Genomic DNA, 15,638 nt, shown 5'->3' on the forward strand with positions numbered 1-15,638 from the left:
GGCTGGGTTTGGGGTGGGGGCGGCGGGGGGGGGGCCTGCCTCCCGCTTCTTCCTCTTCATAATAATAACAATAATAGTAATGATACTGATAACAATCTTTTGCTGCTTTTGCTGCTTCTTTTCCCTAACTGTTAACTTATTAACTGTAAATAACAGTTAGTAATAGTGAATAACTGTTAATAATAATAACAGTTAATGGTGTATTACTACTATTAACTATTATTATTATAAAGCAGAGCTGGCTGGGGAATTCTGGGAGTTGGAAGCCCCCTCATCTTAAAAGGGCCAAGGTTGAGGAATCTAGTCCAGTAGGCCAAGTGTGGCTCAAACAAACCCAGAAAGAAATTAAAAAATTAAAATAAGCAAAAAAATCATCAGCATCATCATTGCAATTATTGTTATTGCTATTATTCATTGTTACTATTCATTACTATTGTTATTACTATTATTCAGTATTATTCATGATTACTGTTGTTTTAAGGTTGCTGGCCAAGAAATGTAGGGGGGGGTCTCCCCCTTCTCCCCCTCCCCGCATCAGAGCAGCCTCCCCCCTTCACCGCTGAGGAGGAGGAGGGGGGCAGAGGAAGAGGGCCTGCAAGATGGACACGGGAGGGCTTTGCCTGCCACACACACACACACACACACACACACACCTTGGGATGTATGGGTCACTTTTCCCCCCCTTTTATGTACACATTTTGTCGTTGTTGCTATTGCTCTAGGATGTATGTTTTCCTCCGTTTTCTTGTTCTGTTTTGCATTTTATTCCTGTTGAGAAAACATAACAAGTACAGGTAGTCCTCGACTCGAAACTACAATTGAGGTCATAATTTCTGCTGCTAAGCAAGACGTGTATGTGCTAAGTCACACAGCTGTTAAGTGAACCCGGCTCTCCTCTCCCCCCCAATTGGTGTTCCTTGTCAGGAGGGGACCGACCACGTGACCTTGGGACCCAGGAGCGTCCATAAGGATGAACCAGTTGCCAAGCCTCCGAGTTTCGACCACATGGTCCTAGGGATGTTGCAAAAGTAACTGAAAGATGGTCCTAAATCGCTTTTTTTCGGTGCCGTTGTAACTTTGAATGGTCACTAAGCGAATTGCTGTCAGTTGAGGACTACCTGTATTAGACGTGGAGCTAAGATAGCCAGGCCAACCTTGGTCTCTGCACAGGGCTGAGGCAGGTTCCCCAAACAAAGGGCTGCATGGTTTATGAAAGGAGTCACACAAATATTTTCAGTTGTTGACAAAAGCAAAACTAAAAGAATGCAACTGTTGAAATGGTCTGTAAAAGAGTCGCTAACCTTAACTTTGATGTAATCTCCCCCTTCCCCGTTTTGTAGATACTGTAAATTGGACTAAATAGCTATGAATTTTAATCCAGCATGTCAGCGCCCACCAAGACGTAAGTAGGGAAAGAGTTAACGTAAGGATGTTGAAGTAACTTAACTAACCGTTTTACAAGCTATATTGAGGTTTGGAGGGAAGACTAACATCTAATAGAGGGATAATTCTTAATTCAATTTAGTTATTGAAAACAAAGCTAGACCCATCTTAAATGAGTACTTTAAAGAATTTTTCTGTAATGTCTGTTCCTCAGTATGATCCATTTCAATGTTTAAAGTTACAGGTACTTGCAAAGTTTTCCAACAATTCTTTATGAGCGCTTTAAATGAGATCGTGGAGATATTAAAAAGAACTTCAGGGAAAGGCGCAACATAATTATGCAACTTAACTAATTTAAGTTTTAATTACATTTCCTAGCCCTTGGGTTTAGATTTCGGGTTTCTGAATGGATTTTCTCTTAATTTTCTGCTTCTAGAAGCAATACATAATCAAAATTGGGAAGCACGGCTGCTTCGCTAATTCCTTTGTAATGATTTAATTGGGCAGATTGTATATTTACAAGCAAAAAGCACATTTTTATAAACCAGTGAACAATTCTGAAACTGGAAGCATCTTAGGATGGTGACAGAAAGGAAAAGAGAAGAGAAAGTACCTCTTCATTTGTGATTGGACGGTCCTGGTCAGGAGTTACTCCTCAGGTTATTGAACCCATCCTTTAGTCTCTCTGTCTCCTAAGAAATAAAAAAAGGATATGAAAAGACATTCCACCTAAATGTGGAAATAGAACAGATATTTTTATAATATTTGTTAGAAAATATAAATACTGCTAGGTGGGTGCATAGGTTGCGTTTTTATGTCACAAAATTATTTGTTAGAGTTATATGTTGATTTGGAAATAGTTCAGAAAAGGTACTTTGGAGAGTGAAGGAACATAACTATTATACCTGTCTGTCATTCATTAATTAAAATTTGTTTTTTTTCCCCCTGGGATTGCCTGGCTGCTTTCCACAGTTATATGATTCTTGAAGAAGATATGGCTACTTTAAAGAGTTGTGGGCAGGAGCTACATCCGCAGCCCCATGTGCTCCGAAGCACTTTTGGAATTGAAACTGAAAGCCTTTGCATTTAGGCCCTTGGAACTGGAGGGCATTTCTTTTACAACTATTGTATTTGTCCTGGGAACTTGAAGGATGGCTCTTCTGAACTTGTATCAGTGGGATCCTTGATGCTCTTTGAGCTTAGTTGATTTCTTGAGCATCTCATTACCCAACTAGGTAACATCATCAGTGCTAGAGCTCTCACTGATGATGTTACCCGGCTGGGTAATGGAGTGCCCCATAGAAATCAACCAAGCAGAGAGGACCAGGGACCCCATAGTTCAACCCTGAGCTACAGATATTCTCTTCTATTGAAACATGTATCAGTCAAAACGTTAATTGAATTTTAAACTCCTTGTGGAATGGAAAATTTGCTGATTTGTGTGTAATCGTATTGATTAGTTGCTCAGTAGAAAATGATTGGTTTGCTTTTAAGTTTTTGAGCTTAAAAGTAAATGATGTGTAAAAATCGGGTGCAGAAGTAATGTTTTAATATCTGCATTTTAGGATTTGAAGAACAGATGTGTACTTGAAACATATGCATCCTAAACATAACATTAGACTTGTGTTGCAAGTTTAACAATATTGCAGCTAATTTCTTTGACCATGGTTTGAATGTCATGGATTTTCAGTGCTCTTCATTGCTTCTCTATATAGCTCAGATTCACGAGTGAATAAGCAGATTTCTTACTATATAAACTTTGTAAGTCAAGAGGATATTGGATTTAACTGGTATCATGTGGAAAAATCTGCATTTGTTAGGAAGATCTGGAAAAAGCTTCAGCCAACTGAACATTCCTTTCTTTGTAGTTGAAAAAAAAATGCCCAAACATGTTGGTCTGGAAAAGTATGGCTTGATTGCCCAGGCTGTTGGTCTGAACATCTTAATCTGTAGTTCTTAGGGGTGAAAAACATAGTACAGAATGCTGGACTACTAATGTTGCATCTGAATGCTGCATCTGAAACCAATTTTCTTTTAAAAATAAGACTAATGTTTGTGAATTGGCACACAAATCATTGTCCTGTCCTGTTCTCTTTTTGCGGTACTAACATGTACATTACTATGTTTCCCTAGCGCCAATGGCTATTCCACCAGCCTATGCGGACCTTGGCAAGTCTGCCCGAGACATCTTCAACAAAGGATTTGGTAGGCATATTTGTATATGAAGAATATTTGAATGGGGAATTGTCTTGACCCTCACATAATACTGTTCTTCTGCCATTGTTGCCAATAAACCCTAATCCATATTACCCGGTTCTTTTTTTCCTGTAGCTGCTACTGAATTTTTGTAACTGAGGTGTTCAAGATGTTTTGGATAAAGATTGTGTTTTTGCCTTTTTACTTCAAAATAAGATTTGCCATTCTTAGAATAGCAAAGTTCTGTGCAGGGTCAGAAGAAAATAGAAATTATTTTGATGGTATTAGCCAACCAATGGGGATGTGGAAAATCTAATATTGTAGCGATTTAGTGTTCTTGAAAAACTGGAATGTTGGATTTCCCTTTTGGACCGTAGCATCCTGTCAATTTTATAGTAGTGATATTTGTGGCGTTTAGCTATGGTCCAGGGGAAAACAACATACTGGAGTTTTATGGAACATTCATTCCTCTTAAAGAAGATTTTGCATACACCAGCAGTTGTGAGTGCTTTAGATTTTCACACACAGTTGGGATGGGGAACCTAAGGGCACAGACTATAGGTAACCCCTAGACCAGGGGTCTTCAAACTCGGTTCTTTTATGACTCGTGGACTTCAAGTCCCAGAATTCCTCAGCCAGGCACGTGTGCCTGGCTGAGGAATTCTGGGACTTGAAGTCCACGAGTCATAAAAGGGCCGAGTTTGAAGACCCCTGGTCTAGAGCTTGCTTTGATTCCTTTTACTAGAAATAGATATTGTGGGTTTTCCCCATTTGAAGGCGTAAACAGATAAAAATGAATGTAAACTCTGCAATGGGCTAGCATTTTGCAGTTAATAAAATAAAAAGTTCTCCGAAGAGTCTTCAAGCTAAAAAAAATTAAAAAAAAAATCAAAGGGAAAAAATCAACTCCCTGTGGCCACATCAGCTAACTCAAATTATTAAATATACCTTTGGTCACTAATAGGTCGCCTTTCCCCCCTGAAATACAGGGATAGGCCTCTGAAAAAGGATGTAGCACAGAGTTGCCCAACCTCTCTGTCCCTGTGGACCGGCGGGGGGAGGGGATGGTTCTGCGTGACTGGCCGGCAAGCATGTGCACAGCTCCATTTTGTGCATGCGCACTCAGCTGCTGTTTCCATGGCCCGGTTGCGAACAACTCAGCCCACTAGTGAGTCCTGGCCCAGAGGTTGGGCACCCCTGGTGTGGCAGAGTAATAGCTCTGTGCCCAACCTGGATGCCTTTGGTTTGACTGGAGGAGGAGGGGGGAGGTTGCTGAAGTTCCTGTGCTCCCAAATGGAAGTGGTCAAAGTGGGGTCAGTTTTCCTTGGCCCTTGTAATGTGTGAGGAAGATGCCAGCTTTCTGGTTACAGGAAAGAGCAGGGCCTCCTCGCACTGGGGACCTGAATTCTATCTGAGAGAAGATCAAACGTGAATTTTTCAGTTCATTGCACTCTTCAGCCGCTTTATGTCACAATGACTTACAAATAAGAGCTAAACCCGATTTATTTTGCCTGAATATAATGTGAATGGTACATGGAGAGTGGGAAACTGATCTGTTTGTCTTAAAATGTTGGTATGAGATTCCTAATGTTCGGAGATCTCTACCTGAATGAGGGGTTCAGCCTGACAAAAGAGAAGATTAAGGACTCTCCAAATACCCCTGAGCCCTAGAGGAATTTTTTTTTGAGGGGGGGGGGGTAGGGCTTATTATATACATCCGTTGTCAAATGGAAGTGTTTTTAATGATGCAGTATGGAGACAGCTGTCTTCACTGTGCTATTAAAAGCATTTGCAGCTTCACGTTGGCAGGCCTATACAGGAGTTAGAGAAGAATGAAGTAACCCGATTCCCATGAAAACATTCCTCAGGGTTTGCCAGGATCCCCACTTCATCTATTTTGCTTTAAAATTAGTTTAAAATGTATAAATGGAAAGGTCCAATGCTGCCAATGTACAGTATACATAATGTACACCTATTGTGGATGCCCCACAGGCATCCTTAAAAATATATACAATTGTGGGTGTGCCATCTACCCAATTAAAAAAAGACAACTTTAAGCTATAATAGTAGGGAGTGTTTTATAATGCATCAAGTTCCTTGTAAATTAGTTTATGCCTAGCCACAACTTCTGCAGGCATTTCACAAGTGTTGGTGATAACGTTGTCAAAATTCTAGATGTATCTGCCAGTTAAAAACCAAACAAAACAGTTAAGTGCTTATTCCCTCAGCTGCATTGGAAGCAGTTTTGGACTGTAAAGAGAAAATAGGATATTGAGTACCTTAAATTTTCTGTTTTCTCTATTGGTTAGAATATGTGTGTTTGTGTTTCTGTGTTCAGTTCTAAAGTCAGAGCTTCGTTACAGGGGCAGTAGTGAACCAGTGAAATGTCTAAAGTTAATACTTGGCTATCGTATTAATTACTTGAAAGATTGGCATATTAACTTCAGTTTTATTTTGTCAAGGTTTTGGCCTGGTGAAATTGGATGTGAAAACTAAATCCACAAGCGGAGTGGTAAGTACTTAAGTGTAATAGTGCAGGGTTCCCCAACCTATATGGGCCGTGGCCCGGTACCAGTCCGTGGCCGTGTGACCACTAGGGCCGCAGGAATGGCTGGCGACTGTGTGCACGTCTGAATGGTTACTAAATTGTAATAAAAGATGCTGAAACAAAATGGAATTGAATCAAAGTATTGGTAAAATATACCTCCTCTCGGCCTCTCCTTTTTCATGTGTGTCTCTTGCTTTGCTAGGAATTCGCAACAGCTGGTTCATCAAACACAGACACGGGGAAAGTGAATGGAAGCTTGGAGACCAAATACAAGTGGGCTGAGTATGGTGTGACTTTCACAGAAAAATGGAACACAGATAATACTCTGGGAACAGAAATGGCAATTGAAGATCAGGTAGCCTGAGTTGAAAGATTTATAGAGAAATTTCAGAGAAAAATGCAAATAATTCCTAGCTAACTGCTTTTTTTTCCTCCTAAACTAGATTGCCAAAGGTTTGAAGTTAACATTTGATACAACTTTCTCACCAAATACTGGGTGAGTTTTCTCTGTTTACTCTGTCTTGGCACATTCCAGGTAGGCAACATCCAACGTGAGAAAAGGATTAGCAAGGAAGATTTGAAAAGAATGTTAGTGGCTCATTATTTATGACAGTTAAAATCATATTCACGCCACACGGGGCTATTTGGCCAAAGGCCTGCTTTCTGAGGCAGAAACTGACTTTATGTCAGAAATTAGTTGATCCAAGACACTGATGCCTAATCGTGCATAACCGACATTAATGTTAACTCCTGAAAATTTCTACATCCAGTTGAAATACCCAGTTTCCTTTCTCTAGAAGTAGATATAAGATGTAGTGGTGCACTTTTTTGGGATTAAAAGAAAAAGGAAAGAAGCCTGTCTGAATTGCTTTGATTTCTACATTTTGGGTCGATGTGCAGCTTCTTAAATTCACATTTTTAGTTTTAGTGCTGCCTGGCTTATGCAGAGAAATAGTGGCGCATATTTATTTTTATGTTATATAAGTGGTGTGCAATTTTGTCTGGGTTTGTTTATAACTCAAATCGGTTGTGACAACTGGATGGGACTCTGTTCAGTTTTAATTTCTTCCTGTAGATCTGGAAAGGTTTGGGCACTGAATTAACATCTTTTCGCCTTCTTGTCCCTTAAGGACGTTGCCGCCATTGCTTTTTGACGGCAGTTCTGCCTTATTTGTCCACCACCCAGAAGAGATCTAGCTGGCCTTTTCTCATTTCTCTGCTAAAGATAAGACCTGGATTTTGTTCCTTCGGATGGGAAAATAAACCTTACCCCAGAATTTGTCCTTTGCAGAAAGAAAAGTGGCAAAATCAAATCTGCTTATAAGCGTGAATGCATAAACCTTGGGTGTGACGTTGACTTCGATTTTGCCGGACCTGCCATCCATGGTTCCGTCGTCCTGGGTTACGAGGGCTGGCTCGCTGGCTACCAGATGACTTTTGATAGTGCCAAATCCAAGTTGACAAGGAACAACTTCTCTGTGGGTTACAAGACCGGAGATTTCCAATTGCACACCAATGTGTAAGTTTTAAACTATATTGCTGCTCACAAAGATATCCAGAAAATTAAACCTCTCTCTCATGGGGGGGGGGGAATAAATCAGTTTGCTGGAGCAGATATCCTTGAATATGCCTATAGTACGTGGGGATTAATTGCTGAATACTTAATTCTTAGAAGAGGTGATCAACATTACAATTAGGAAGTTAAGTGAATTAAGTCACGTACTCTGTTCTCTGTGTGCCAGAGGAGCTAAATAAACCATGGGAAATCTAATTGTGTGGTTTGTTTACAAGGAATTCTTTACCTTTAACCTCAAACCTTTACCTTTATTGTGGACCACTTCTAGATTTTTTTTAAAGAGAAGTGACACACATTTTTGAGGCGTATGAATTGCAGTTGGGGCGTTAACTCTTAATTTATTAAGGTAGCAAGCTGCAGTTTTCCCTGTCATAGTAAGCAAACCTTGAAAATAAGCTAAAGTGGTTATTTTGCTTTTACTAAAGGGAGAAGGGTCCTAAAAGAAGCAGTTATCTGCATATTGTAGCATATTCTCATGATAGGCTGGAATTCTTCATATTTTAATTTGCTCTAGCCCAATTTTATAAGTTTGTTCATTTGATGGATATGTTCATATGCTGCATAGGAATTCCTGAACATCTGAAGCTTTTATACTTGGGCAAATAAACTGACACAGCAATTTCAATTACTTCAACAGATTAAAGTGTTTCTGTAGAAAATAAGGTTATTTTTATCTTTAAAAAAAAATCTGGCTTAACTGTTTTAGCTCATTACCTATACAAGGAAAACATTGATATATTTAATTTCTACTGTATATATCTTGGGGCTTTGCTCCCAGTGAGGATGCATTTTATGGATCTTTACATATTTGGACGGGTCCATGGCCTTGGCATAGTCATGAGATGAGTGTTTGCAGACCTGTTTCTTCCTTTATCCTTCTAAAAGACTTCTTTCTCCTGTTTTACATATGTGTATAGGCTATAGAAAATATATCTATTCCATCCTATTTGCATTTGCTGTGTGGACAGTTATTTGCTTTTGTCAGTTTTTCTGGCAAAAGCTGGCAGCAGATCTACGTGGGATACATGTATCTGTGTAGACTTTCTGGGAAACTACCGTTAATGCAGCAATATTCTAAAGCAGTTTTTATAAACTCTGCTTAGGACAGATTTTGCCAGTATTTTTTTTTCTCAAAGCTGATTTGCTACTGGAGAAAATTAGAATAACTTGGTAAAGGGGAAATTGTGGGAATTCTGACATTTGAATTCATTTTATCATACCTTTCTGTGGCTAAAATATTTTTCAGCAACGATGGGTCCGAATTTGGCGGCTCCATCTATCAAAAGGTCAGCGAGAACCTTGAAACTGCCATAAATCTTAACTGGGTATCTGGCACCAATAGCACTCGTTTTGGAATTGCAGCAAAATACCAGCTGGATCCCACCGCATCCATTTCTGTAAGTAAACCAATTACAACCCCAGGGCTGAATTCCTCTTCAAGGAATTCCTCATTTCAACCCTGGCCTTCAGATATTCCTCTTTAATTCACACCCCCTTCTGATGTGAAGCAGCCAGGAGGCCTTTCTCATCCAGGGTTTGTGCTTGATTTTGTGTAATTCCCAACCTTGGTTGATAAGTTCAGACGCTTGAATATAAAGTTGTAAGATGCCAACGACAGAATCATAGATTTAGTGTCTGGAAACCTCGGGTTTTACAAACAGTTGTGGCTTTTCCTGTGAGCTTGGCTATCTTGGTTTTGGATTATTGCTAGTGGAGTGCTAGTGGAGTCTGCTCTGGGTGATTTGGGGTTTATTTTGTAAAATAAAGTTCCTTGTTTCATTCCCTTACCTCTGCTGGGCATCAGCTGAGTTTAATAATTGTCATGTGGAAATAACATGAATTTATCAAAAATGATAATAAGCAGCGTTGATTACAAATGTGAACGTTAAAGGCACTGCATCTTTCAAGCATTTGGTAAATCTCAGTCACCAATAAAAGTGGCATCTAAAGGTTAAGTGGGGTCCTTGAGTTTGGTTGTTTGCATATGTTTCACTACTAGAGTAGCTAACTTCAGGGTTAGTGAGTGGTGCCTGGCTGAGGAATTCTGGGAGTTGAAGTCCACAAGTCATAAAAGGGCCAAGTTTGAAGACCCCTGGTGTGGATGAAGGTGAGGTTCCTTGATTATGGTATATTTCTGCTTGATCATCGTCTGGCGTTAATCCCTACTCTTGTGGGTGTAGGCTGCTGGAAAGGATGTGTGTTTTGGTTTTTGTTCTTAGCCTTTTATTGTCTTTTTTGAATGGTGTGTATATATGACTTACCTCTGGGTGTCTATTGATGTCTGATTAAATTAATGCTTAAGTATCCGGTATTTGGCAGCATTGAATTGAGATTTCCTGAAATGTGGACTCGCTTTAGGTATGCCCTTATCCTTGAATGTATGTAAATTAAACATGCCTATTTGCCATTGTACATTCAAGGTGAGAAACTATGTTACACCTTTCTATTAAAGCAATAGAAAAGTTGGTTTTTTTTTAAATTTTAAAGTCTGCACCTCCATTTTGAGCTACCGTTAAGCTGTGCCAGAATTTTCTCCTGTTTTATACAGGAGTCAGGCGTGTTTTGGGTGGCCAGGATTAGCCATCAAAAACCTATGGCTGCCTATCCTGACTTCATGAAGCCTTTTAAAACTGCAGCTTGTAACTATTTCCACACCAGCATCTCAGCTTCTGCTCAGTATCTGAAATTGGAGTATTCAAAATTGGCTTAGCCAGGCTGGTGGAAATCTGCAGAAGTCTTTCCTTGGGTATGTGCTTTTTCAACCACCTGTTGAACCCCTACAATTCACCCTTCCCTTTACAGAGAAGCAGGAGCCACCGGCCTTTTTGGCAGTCCGTTGTATCTGCTCTCCCCTTACGACTTGGAGCCCAAAAGAAGCAGCAGAAGGGCTTGTACATACAGAGCTAAGATTGTGGCCTGGCGGTGTTGGGTCTGGAGAGGATCTGGGCTTTATTACTTCCTCCTGCTGTTCAGGTGTTGGGGACTAATTTCAAGGTTGTTTTATACCCTAGAGTTTGAATGTCTTGTTCCATTAGCATGGGCTACCTGCAGTGAAGATTGGAGGCTCCCTTCCTGAATGTAGAACAGGATCCCCTGAACTTTTCTTGGGACAAATAGGGTTGATATTTTGATCCACATTGTTTGAAAGAGCCATCCTGTGATTGGCTTTTTAAAAAAGCATAGAAACTTCGTGTGCTATCAAATCAAGTAGCAAACATAAACCACACCTCTCCTGCCATTAGCAACTTGAGGAAAGGTAGAGTAAGAACGCGAGCAGAGAGTTGAAACCTACTTTGAAAGAAAAGTTACGCTGTGTGTTGAAGCGAAACCATCTGCTAACTCTTTTGGGCTTGGTACAGCTCTCTTTTTCTTTGCAGGTGTATGTTGCAGAAGGCGTGTTTGTTGCTTACGTTGGTTTGCTTTGTGTATTCTAAGACTTTATAATTTAAACAAACTATGGCCAACTTTTAGATTTTGTCATTCAGTGTGGACTACTAACTGTAAAGTGAGAGTTTGGGTGGTTGGAATAGTTTGCCCATTAAACCACTTCCTGTTTTGAAAAAATCTGCTTTGGAAAACTATCAAACCATTCCCATAACAACGGGATAAGCATGGGCCAGGCAGAGGAAAAGCAGAATTTTCCATCCTGGGAATTCTATCCTGGAAACTTTGAATGTGTGTGGCTTGCTGGTCAGCCTGCTTGAGGACTTTCAGGAGTGTCATGTGGTGTGACTTATATCACTACAAAAAGGGGAAGAATCAGGCTGTAACCCAGTAGGAACTGACCCATTGATAAACCCCATGATGAGGCCTGCCGCTCTCGTGCTAATGGGAACAAAGATATCCATAGAAATGAATGGGAACCTGAGAGTATACACCCCAGGGTAGCTTTGGCCTCAGTCCAGGTGACATTATTAACAACCCCAGGAATAATACTGGCTTGGAATTGATACAGAATGGTATTTAACTGGCTCAAAGTTTACGAGATGTATGGATTCTGTAGTTACTTTAAACGTGATAGAACTGAAAGAAGGAGGTTACTCTGCTTGTCATTGCTTTGCAGACAAAAGTGAACAACTCTAGTCTAATTGGAATCGGCTACACCCAGTCCCTGAGGCCAGGTAAGTATTTGCTAAAAGATGAGACCCGGCGCTTGAGAAGCTCTTGACAAACTGGTTATAGGTGTTAACCAAGATTGAGGCAAAATAGATGTTAACCTACAAATAGGCTTAATCTATTTGTTGCTCCATTGCTTCAAAGTTTTCCCAATTTTTTACATTTCTAATAAATGATTCATTAAAACATTTAGAATTTGAAAGTGCTGATTCATGCTCAAAAATTTGTAAAACAGCTGTAAATATCCCATTTCATTTTTAACATTTTTGGGGCTCCTCCTCCTCTTTTTTGGGGGGGGGGGGGCTTGTGTGGTTTATACAAGCCAGCACTGAATCTCTTAAAAGTTTTGGTCACACAGTCCTAGATACCTCCTTCAATGAACTGAGGTCATAATTCTTTTTCGTAAACTGCCAGGGTCCTCCATCAGTAGTAGGTAAAAGCTTAGTAAATAAATACGTTGGCAGGAGAACATCTTATTGATAACTGAAGAGCTGGAATTCTTTCAAACAATTCTTTTGTATCCTCATAAAGTGATACTGTGTTTTGTTTCTCTCTCTCTCTCTCTCTCTCTCTCTCTCTCTCTCTCTCTCTCTCTCTCTCTCTCTCTCTCTCTCTCTCTCTCTTCTCTCTCTCTCTCTCTCTCTCTCTCTTTTCTCTCTCTCTCTCTCTCTCTCTCTCTCTCAGCAAAGGGGGGAGGAGGGGGGAGGGAGTAGACTGGCAGGTTTGGGCAACAGCCTCTGCTAAGGGAAAGTTGAGCGTGACGGAACCTGCTTTGAACTGTGCTCTCCCTCCTGCAGGTGTGAAGCTCACGCTGTCTGCTCTAGTCGATGGGAAGAACATCAATGCTGGTGGACATAAACTTGGGCTTGGCCTGGAATTGGAGGCTTAAAGGCGAGAAGACATCTGCTGCAGAACATGGGATATCGGAAGAATATGGCCTTAAAATTGTAATTCCAGTATGACTCGGAGGGTTTTTTCCCCCTCCTCAGTGGGATCCCCTAGAACAAGAGCTGTGTTAAGGATATTTAGGCAGTAGCTGGTTTTAGTTAAATTGGTTCTCTAACTAGTTCTCAATTCTGCATTAGTGCAGTAACTACGTAATACATTATTTAAATGTATTTAACTGTTGGATGCGGTACCCACAAATAATGAAATAGACTTTATGAAACCTGTACACACGTGTGCATGTTATGTTTCTTTTAACACACGGTAGCCCATTGAAATAACAAAACGGATCAATGGATTGTTCTGAAAAGCGAGGCCAGCAATTTTGTTAAATCAGCTTAATTAGAATGACTTTTGGTATCCCAAGGCAATTCAGAATTATGAATAAACAAATACACACACACATGCTTGTGCCTCCAGATATGTTAAAGTTATTGAAATGTAAAGCTGAAACCACCCTTTCAGATTTCCTTGTGAAGCTGCCTGTTACTCTCAGGGCATCGTAGCTTTTTCAGTGTTCAGGTGTTCCAGTTAATCCGTGCCGTTTGCTTAAGCTGCCCAGGTCCTCTCTGGGGACTCTCTTGAGGTAAACTGGGCATTGTTTGACATCACTGCTGTAGTCCTTTGTAGCAGCCAGTCTTGAATTTAGATTAGATGTGCACAAGAGTTCATGGTCCACAACAAGGGGGAGTAAGTTAATTCTGCTAAAGCTGATATCTTGAAAATAATAATCAAATTAGTATTTCTGCGTAGTGCCTAGACCAGGGGTCTTCCAACTTGGCCCTTTTATGACTTGTGGACTTCAACTCCCAGAATTCCTGAGGAGTTCTGGGAGTTGAAGTCCACAAGTCATAAAAGGGCCAAGTTGGAAGACCCCTGGCCTAGAGATTCATATGCGTTACCTAGCTTGATAGCCTGTGAGACTTCCCAACTGCCTATAAGCCATGAAGTCAAGAGTAACTCTAATTAGTGAATTTGTGGCAAAAGGAAGAACTGGTTTGTTTGTTGTTCTTTTAGCCATTAAATTAACCTACAGCTACAGAATTATGAGCTCCATCCCTGAATTGATCATGGGTATGAATGGCCACCTCGTCTAATCTTAGCCATAAGCGACCAAGCCTTGATGACTAGTAGTATTTACCCTCTAATTTTGGGCAGCTGTAGCTGAGTACTGATCTAATTACATGTGAGTTTGTCTCCAACTTTATTAGCCAGGGTGGAAACCAGGAACAAACCAAGTTATGTCACTATTTACAGTAGCTCTGAGCTGCTTCAATCGATTTCTCTACTCAATAGCAGGAGTTCTGTTCACTGTTACCTGAGTTTTTGTCTTTGTGGTCCATTGCTATGTTTTAAATTAATCTCTCAGACTTTAAAGTGGCCATCTTTGTACTAAAGTCCTCTGCCATGCTAGGGAAAATTCTTGTGTAAATTCCCAATCCTTTGCTTTCATAAAAATCCAGGTTGTGTTTGTTGTATGGGAGACTGATGTGTATTTGCCTCAGTGGGAAAAATTGAGAGTATTTCATATTCAGTTGTGTAATGTTCACTGTTGTATTACTGACAAGCATTATCACATTATTGCAGGAATGTGATCTGAATGGCTAGTCATTAGAATTGACATACATGGTGGAGGCAAGCTTTGAACTAGGAATCTATGAAGCTTGGAAATATATAACTATTTAAAATGAAGCCACTTAATTTCCATGTTTATTTCTAATATCAAGGCTAAAAAAAAGGGGTTTTTTAACTTACTAGCTGAATTTCCCATAGCTGTGTTTGTTTTTCCTGAAGTCTGCATTGGCCAGGGGCTAAGTTGTGGTTTAGCAGGCTATAGCATCCTTGCTCAAACCACATAAACCACTCAGGATCTGTTTGCAGATCACCCTGAAGTGAAAGCAAAGAAATGACAGTTTAGTTCTGTGTGTGAAAATCGCTTTTTTTTTTACCAGACAACTTTAGAACCAGAAAATCAGCTTCCCAGTTGCCCTAGGAAATACCACATTGTTCATTTGCCCCACAGGGCCTGTGCAAAAGTGCTATTTCAACTTGCTTAGAAATTGCATCTATGAGGAAGCTGTAAAAAAACTTAAGGAAGAGTTTCAGAGTCGAAATGTTCCTGAGGAGAAAACTTGACTTCATGTCTCTCTCCCCAGTGTACAGAGGGGTCCGAAACGAGACTTCCCAAGTGAGTTGAAGGGGACAAGGGGCCCTTAGGAGGAAGTCCTTAGGGGAGAAGCCGAGATCTGGGGCCGGAGGGAGGTGCAAGTAAGAAAACCTGCGTTGCAGTTTAGCCCCGTCTCTAAATCTATTTGCATGCATTGCCACTGTGTGAGAAAGAAAGGGCGGAACTTATATATGTGGAGCCATGATGCACATTGTTGGCATTGTGGTTAGGAAAAAAAAATGTGCGGGGGTTGTGATAGTGTCTAGTTTTGTTGGATTAGACCTCCCAGGGTTTCCAGCTGACATTGGTTAGGATGGCTGGGAGATTTTGGTCAACACAGCTAGAGGGAAATAAAAACAATTTAAACTACCTGAAGCCAGCTAGAAGTTGTGGTAGAAGGCAAAGCCTTTTAATTTCTGAACTCTTGTTCCATTGTATCGTGTCATTCTGAGATCCCCAAGAGTGCAGAAGGGCTCCAGGTGCCTATGGACTTGTATCTTGATGCCCACTGGCACCCTGGTTTAATTTTTTTTTAAAAATAATAATAATGTAAATTCCTTATATTACAATAACAGATCATAGTATTTTACTGGAGCATTTAGCAGGTTTTACTAGAAAATAATGGTAAAGGTTCTCTTTACACTCTGAAACTGAATAACAAGTTATATATTCCCGCTCCCCATAAACCAATTAATAACATCAAAATG

The 15,638-nt window shown here is 40.3% G+C and overlaps 1 protein-coding gene across 1 annotated transcript in view; it reads left to right on the forward strand.

Annotated features, from left to right (window-relative positions):
- Window positions 1-13,167, forward strand: part of VDAC2 (voltage dependent anion channel 2) — a 16,371-nt gene extending 3,204 nt beyond the window's left edge. The window contains exons 2-9 of the mRNA XM_029286594.1: window positions 3,517-3,588; window positions 6,042-6,091; window positions 6,330-6,482; window positions 6,571-6,623; window positions 7,419-7,646; window positions 8,950-9,100; window positions 11,767-11,824; window positions 12,617-13,167. Coding sequence (XP_029142427.1) covers window positions 3,517-3,588; window positions 6,042-6,091; window positions 6,330-6,482; window positions 6,571-6,623; window positions 7,419-7,646; window positions 8,950-9,100; window positions 11,767-11,824; window positions 12,617-12,708 — 857 coding nt within the window. The 3' untranslated portion in view covers window positions 12,709-13,167. The remainder of the gene's footprint in view (window positions 1-3,516; window positions 3,589-6,041; window positions 6,092-6,329; window positions 6,483-6,570; window positions 6,624-7,418; window positions 7,647-8,949; window positions 9,101-11,766; window positions 11,825-12,616) is intronic.
- Window positions 13,168-15,638: the final 2,471 nt, after the last annotated feature.

Source organism: Protobothrops mucrosquamatus, unplaced genomic scaffold (genome assembly GCF_001527695.2).
Source record: "Protobothrops mucrosquamatus isolate PMUCROS unplaced genomic scaffold, P.Mucros_1.0 scaffold4186, whole genome shotgun sequence".
Taxonomy (NCBI): domain Eukaryota; kingdom Metazoa; phylum Chordata; class Lepidosauria; order Squamata; family Viperidae; genus Protobothrops; species Protobothrops mucrosquamatus.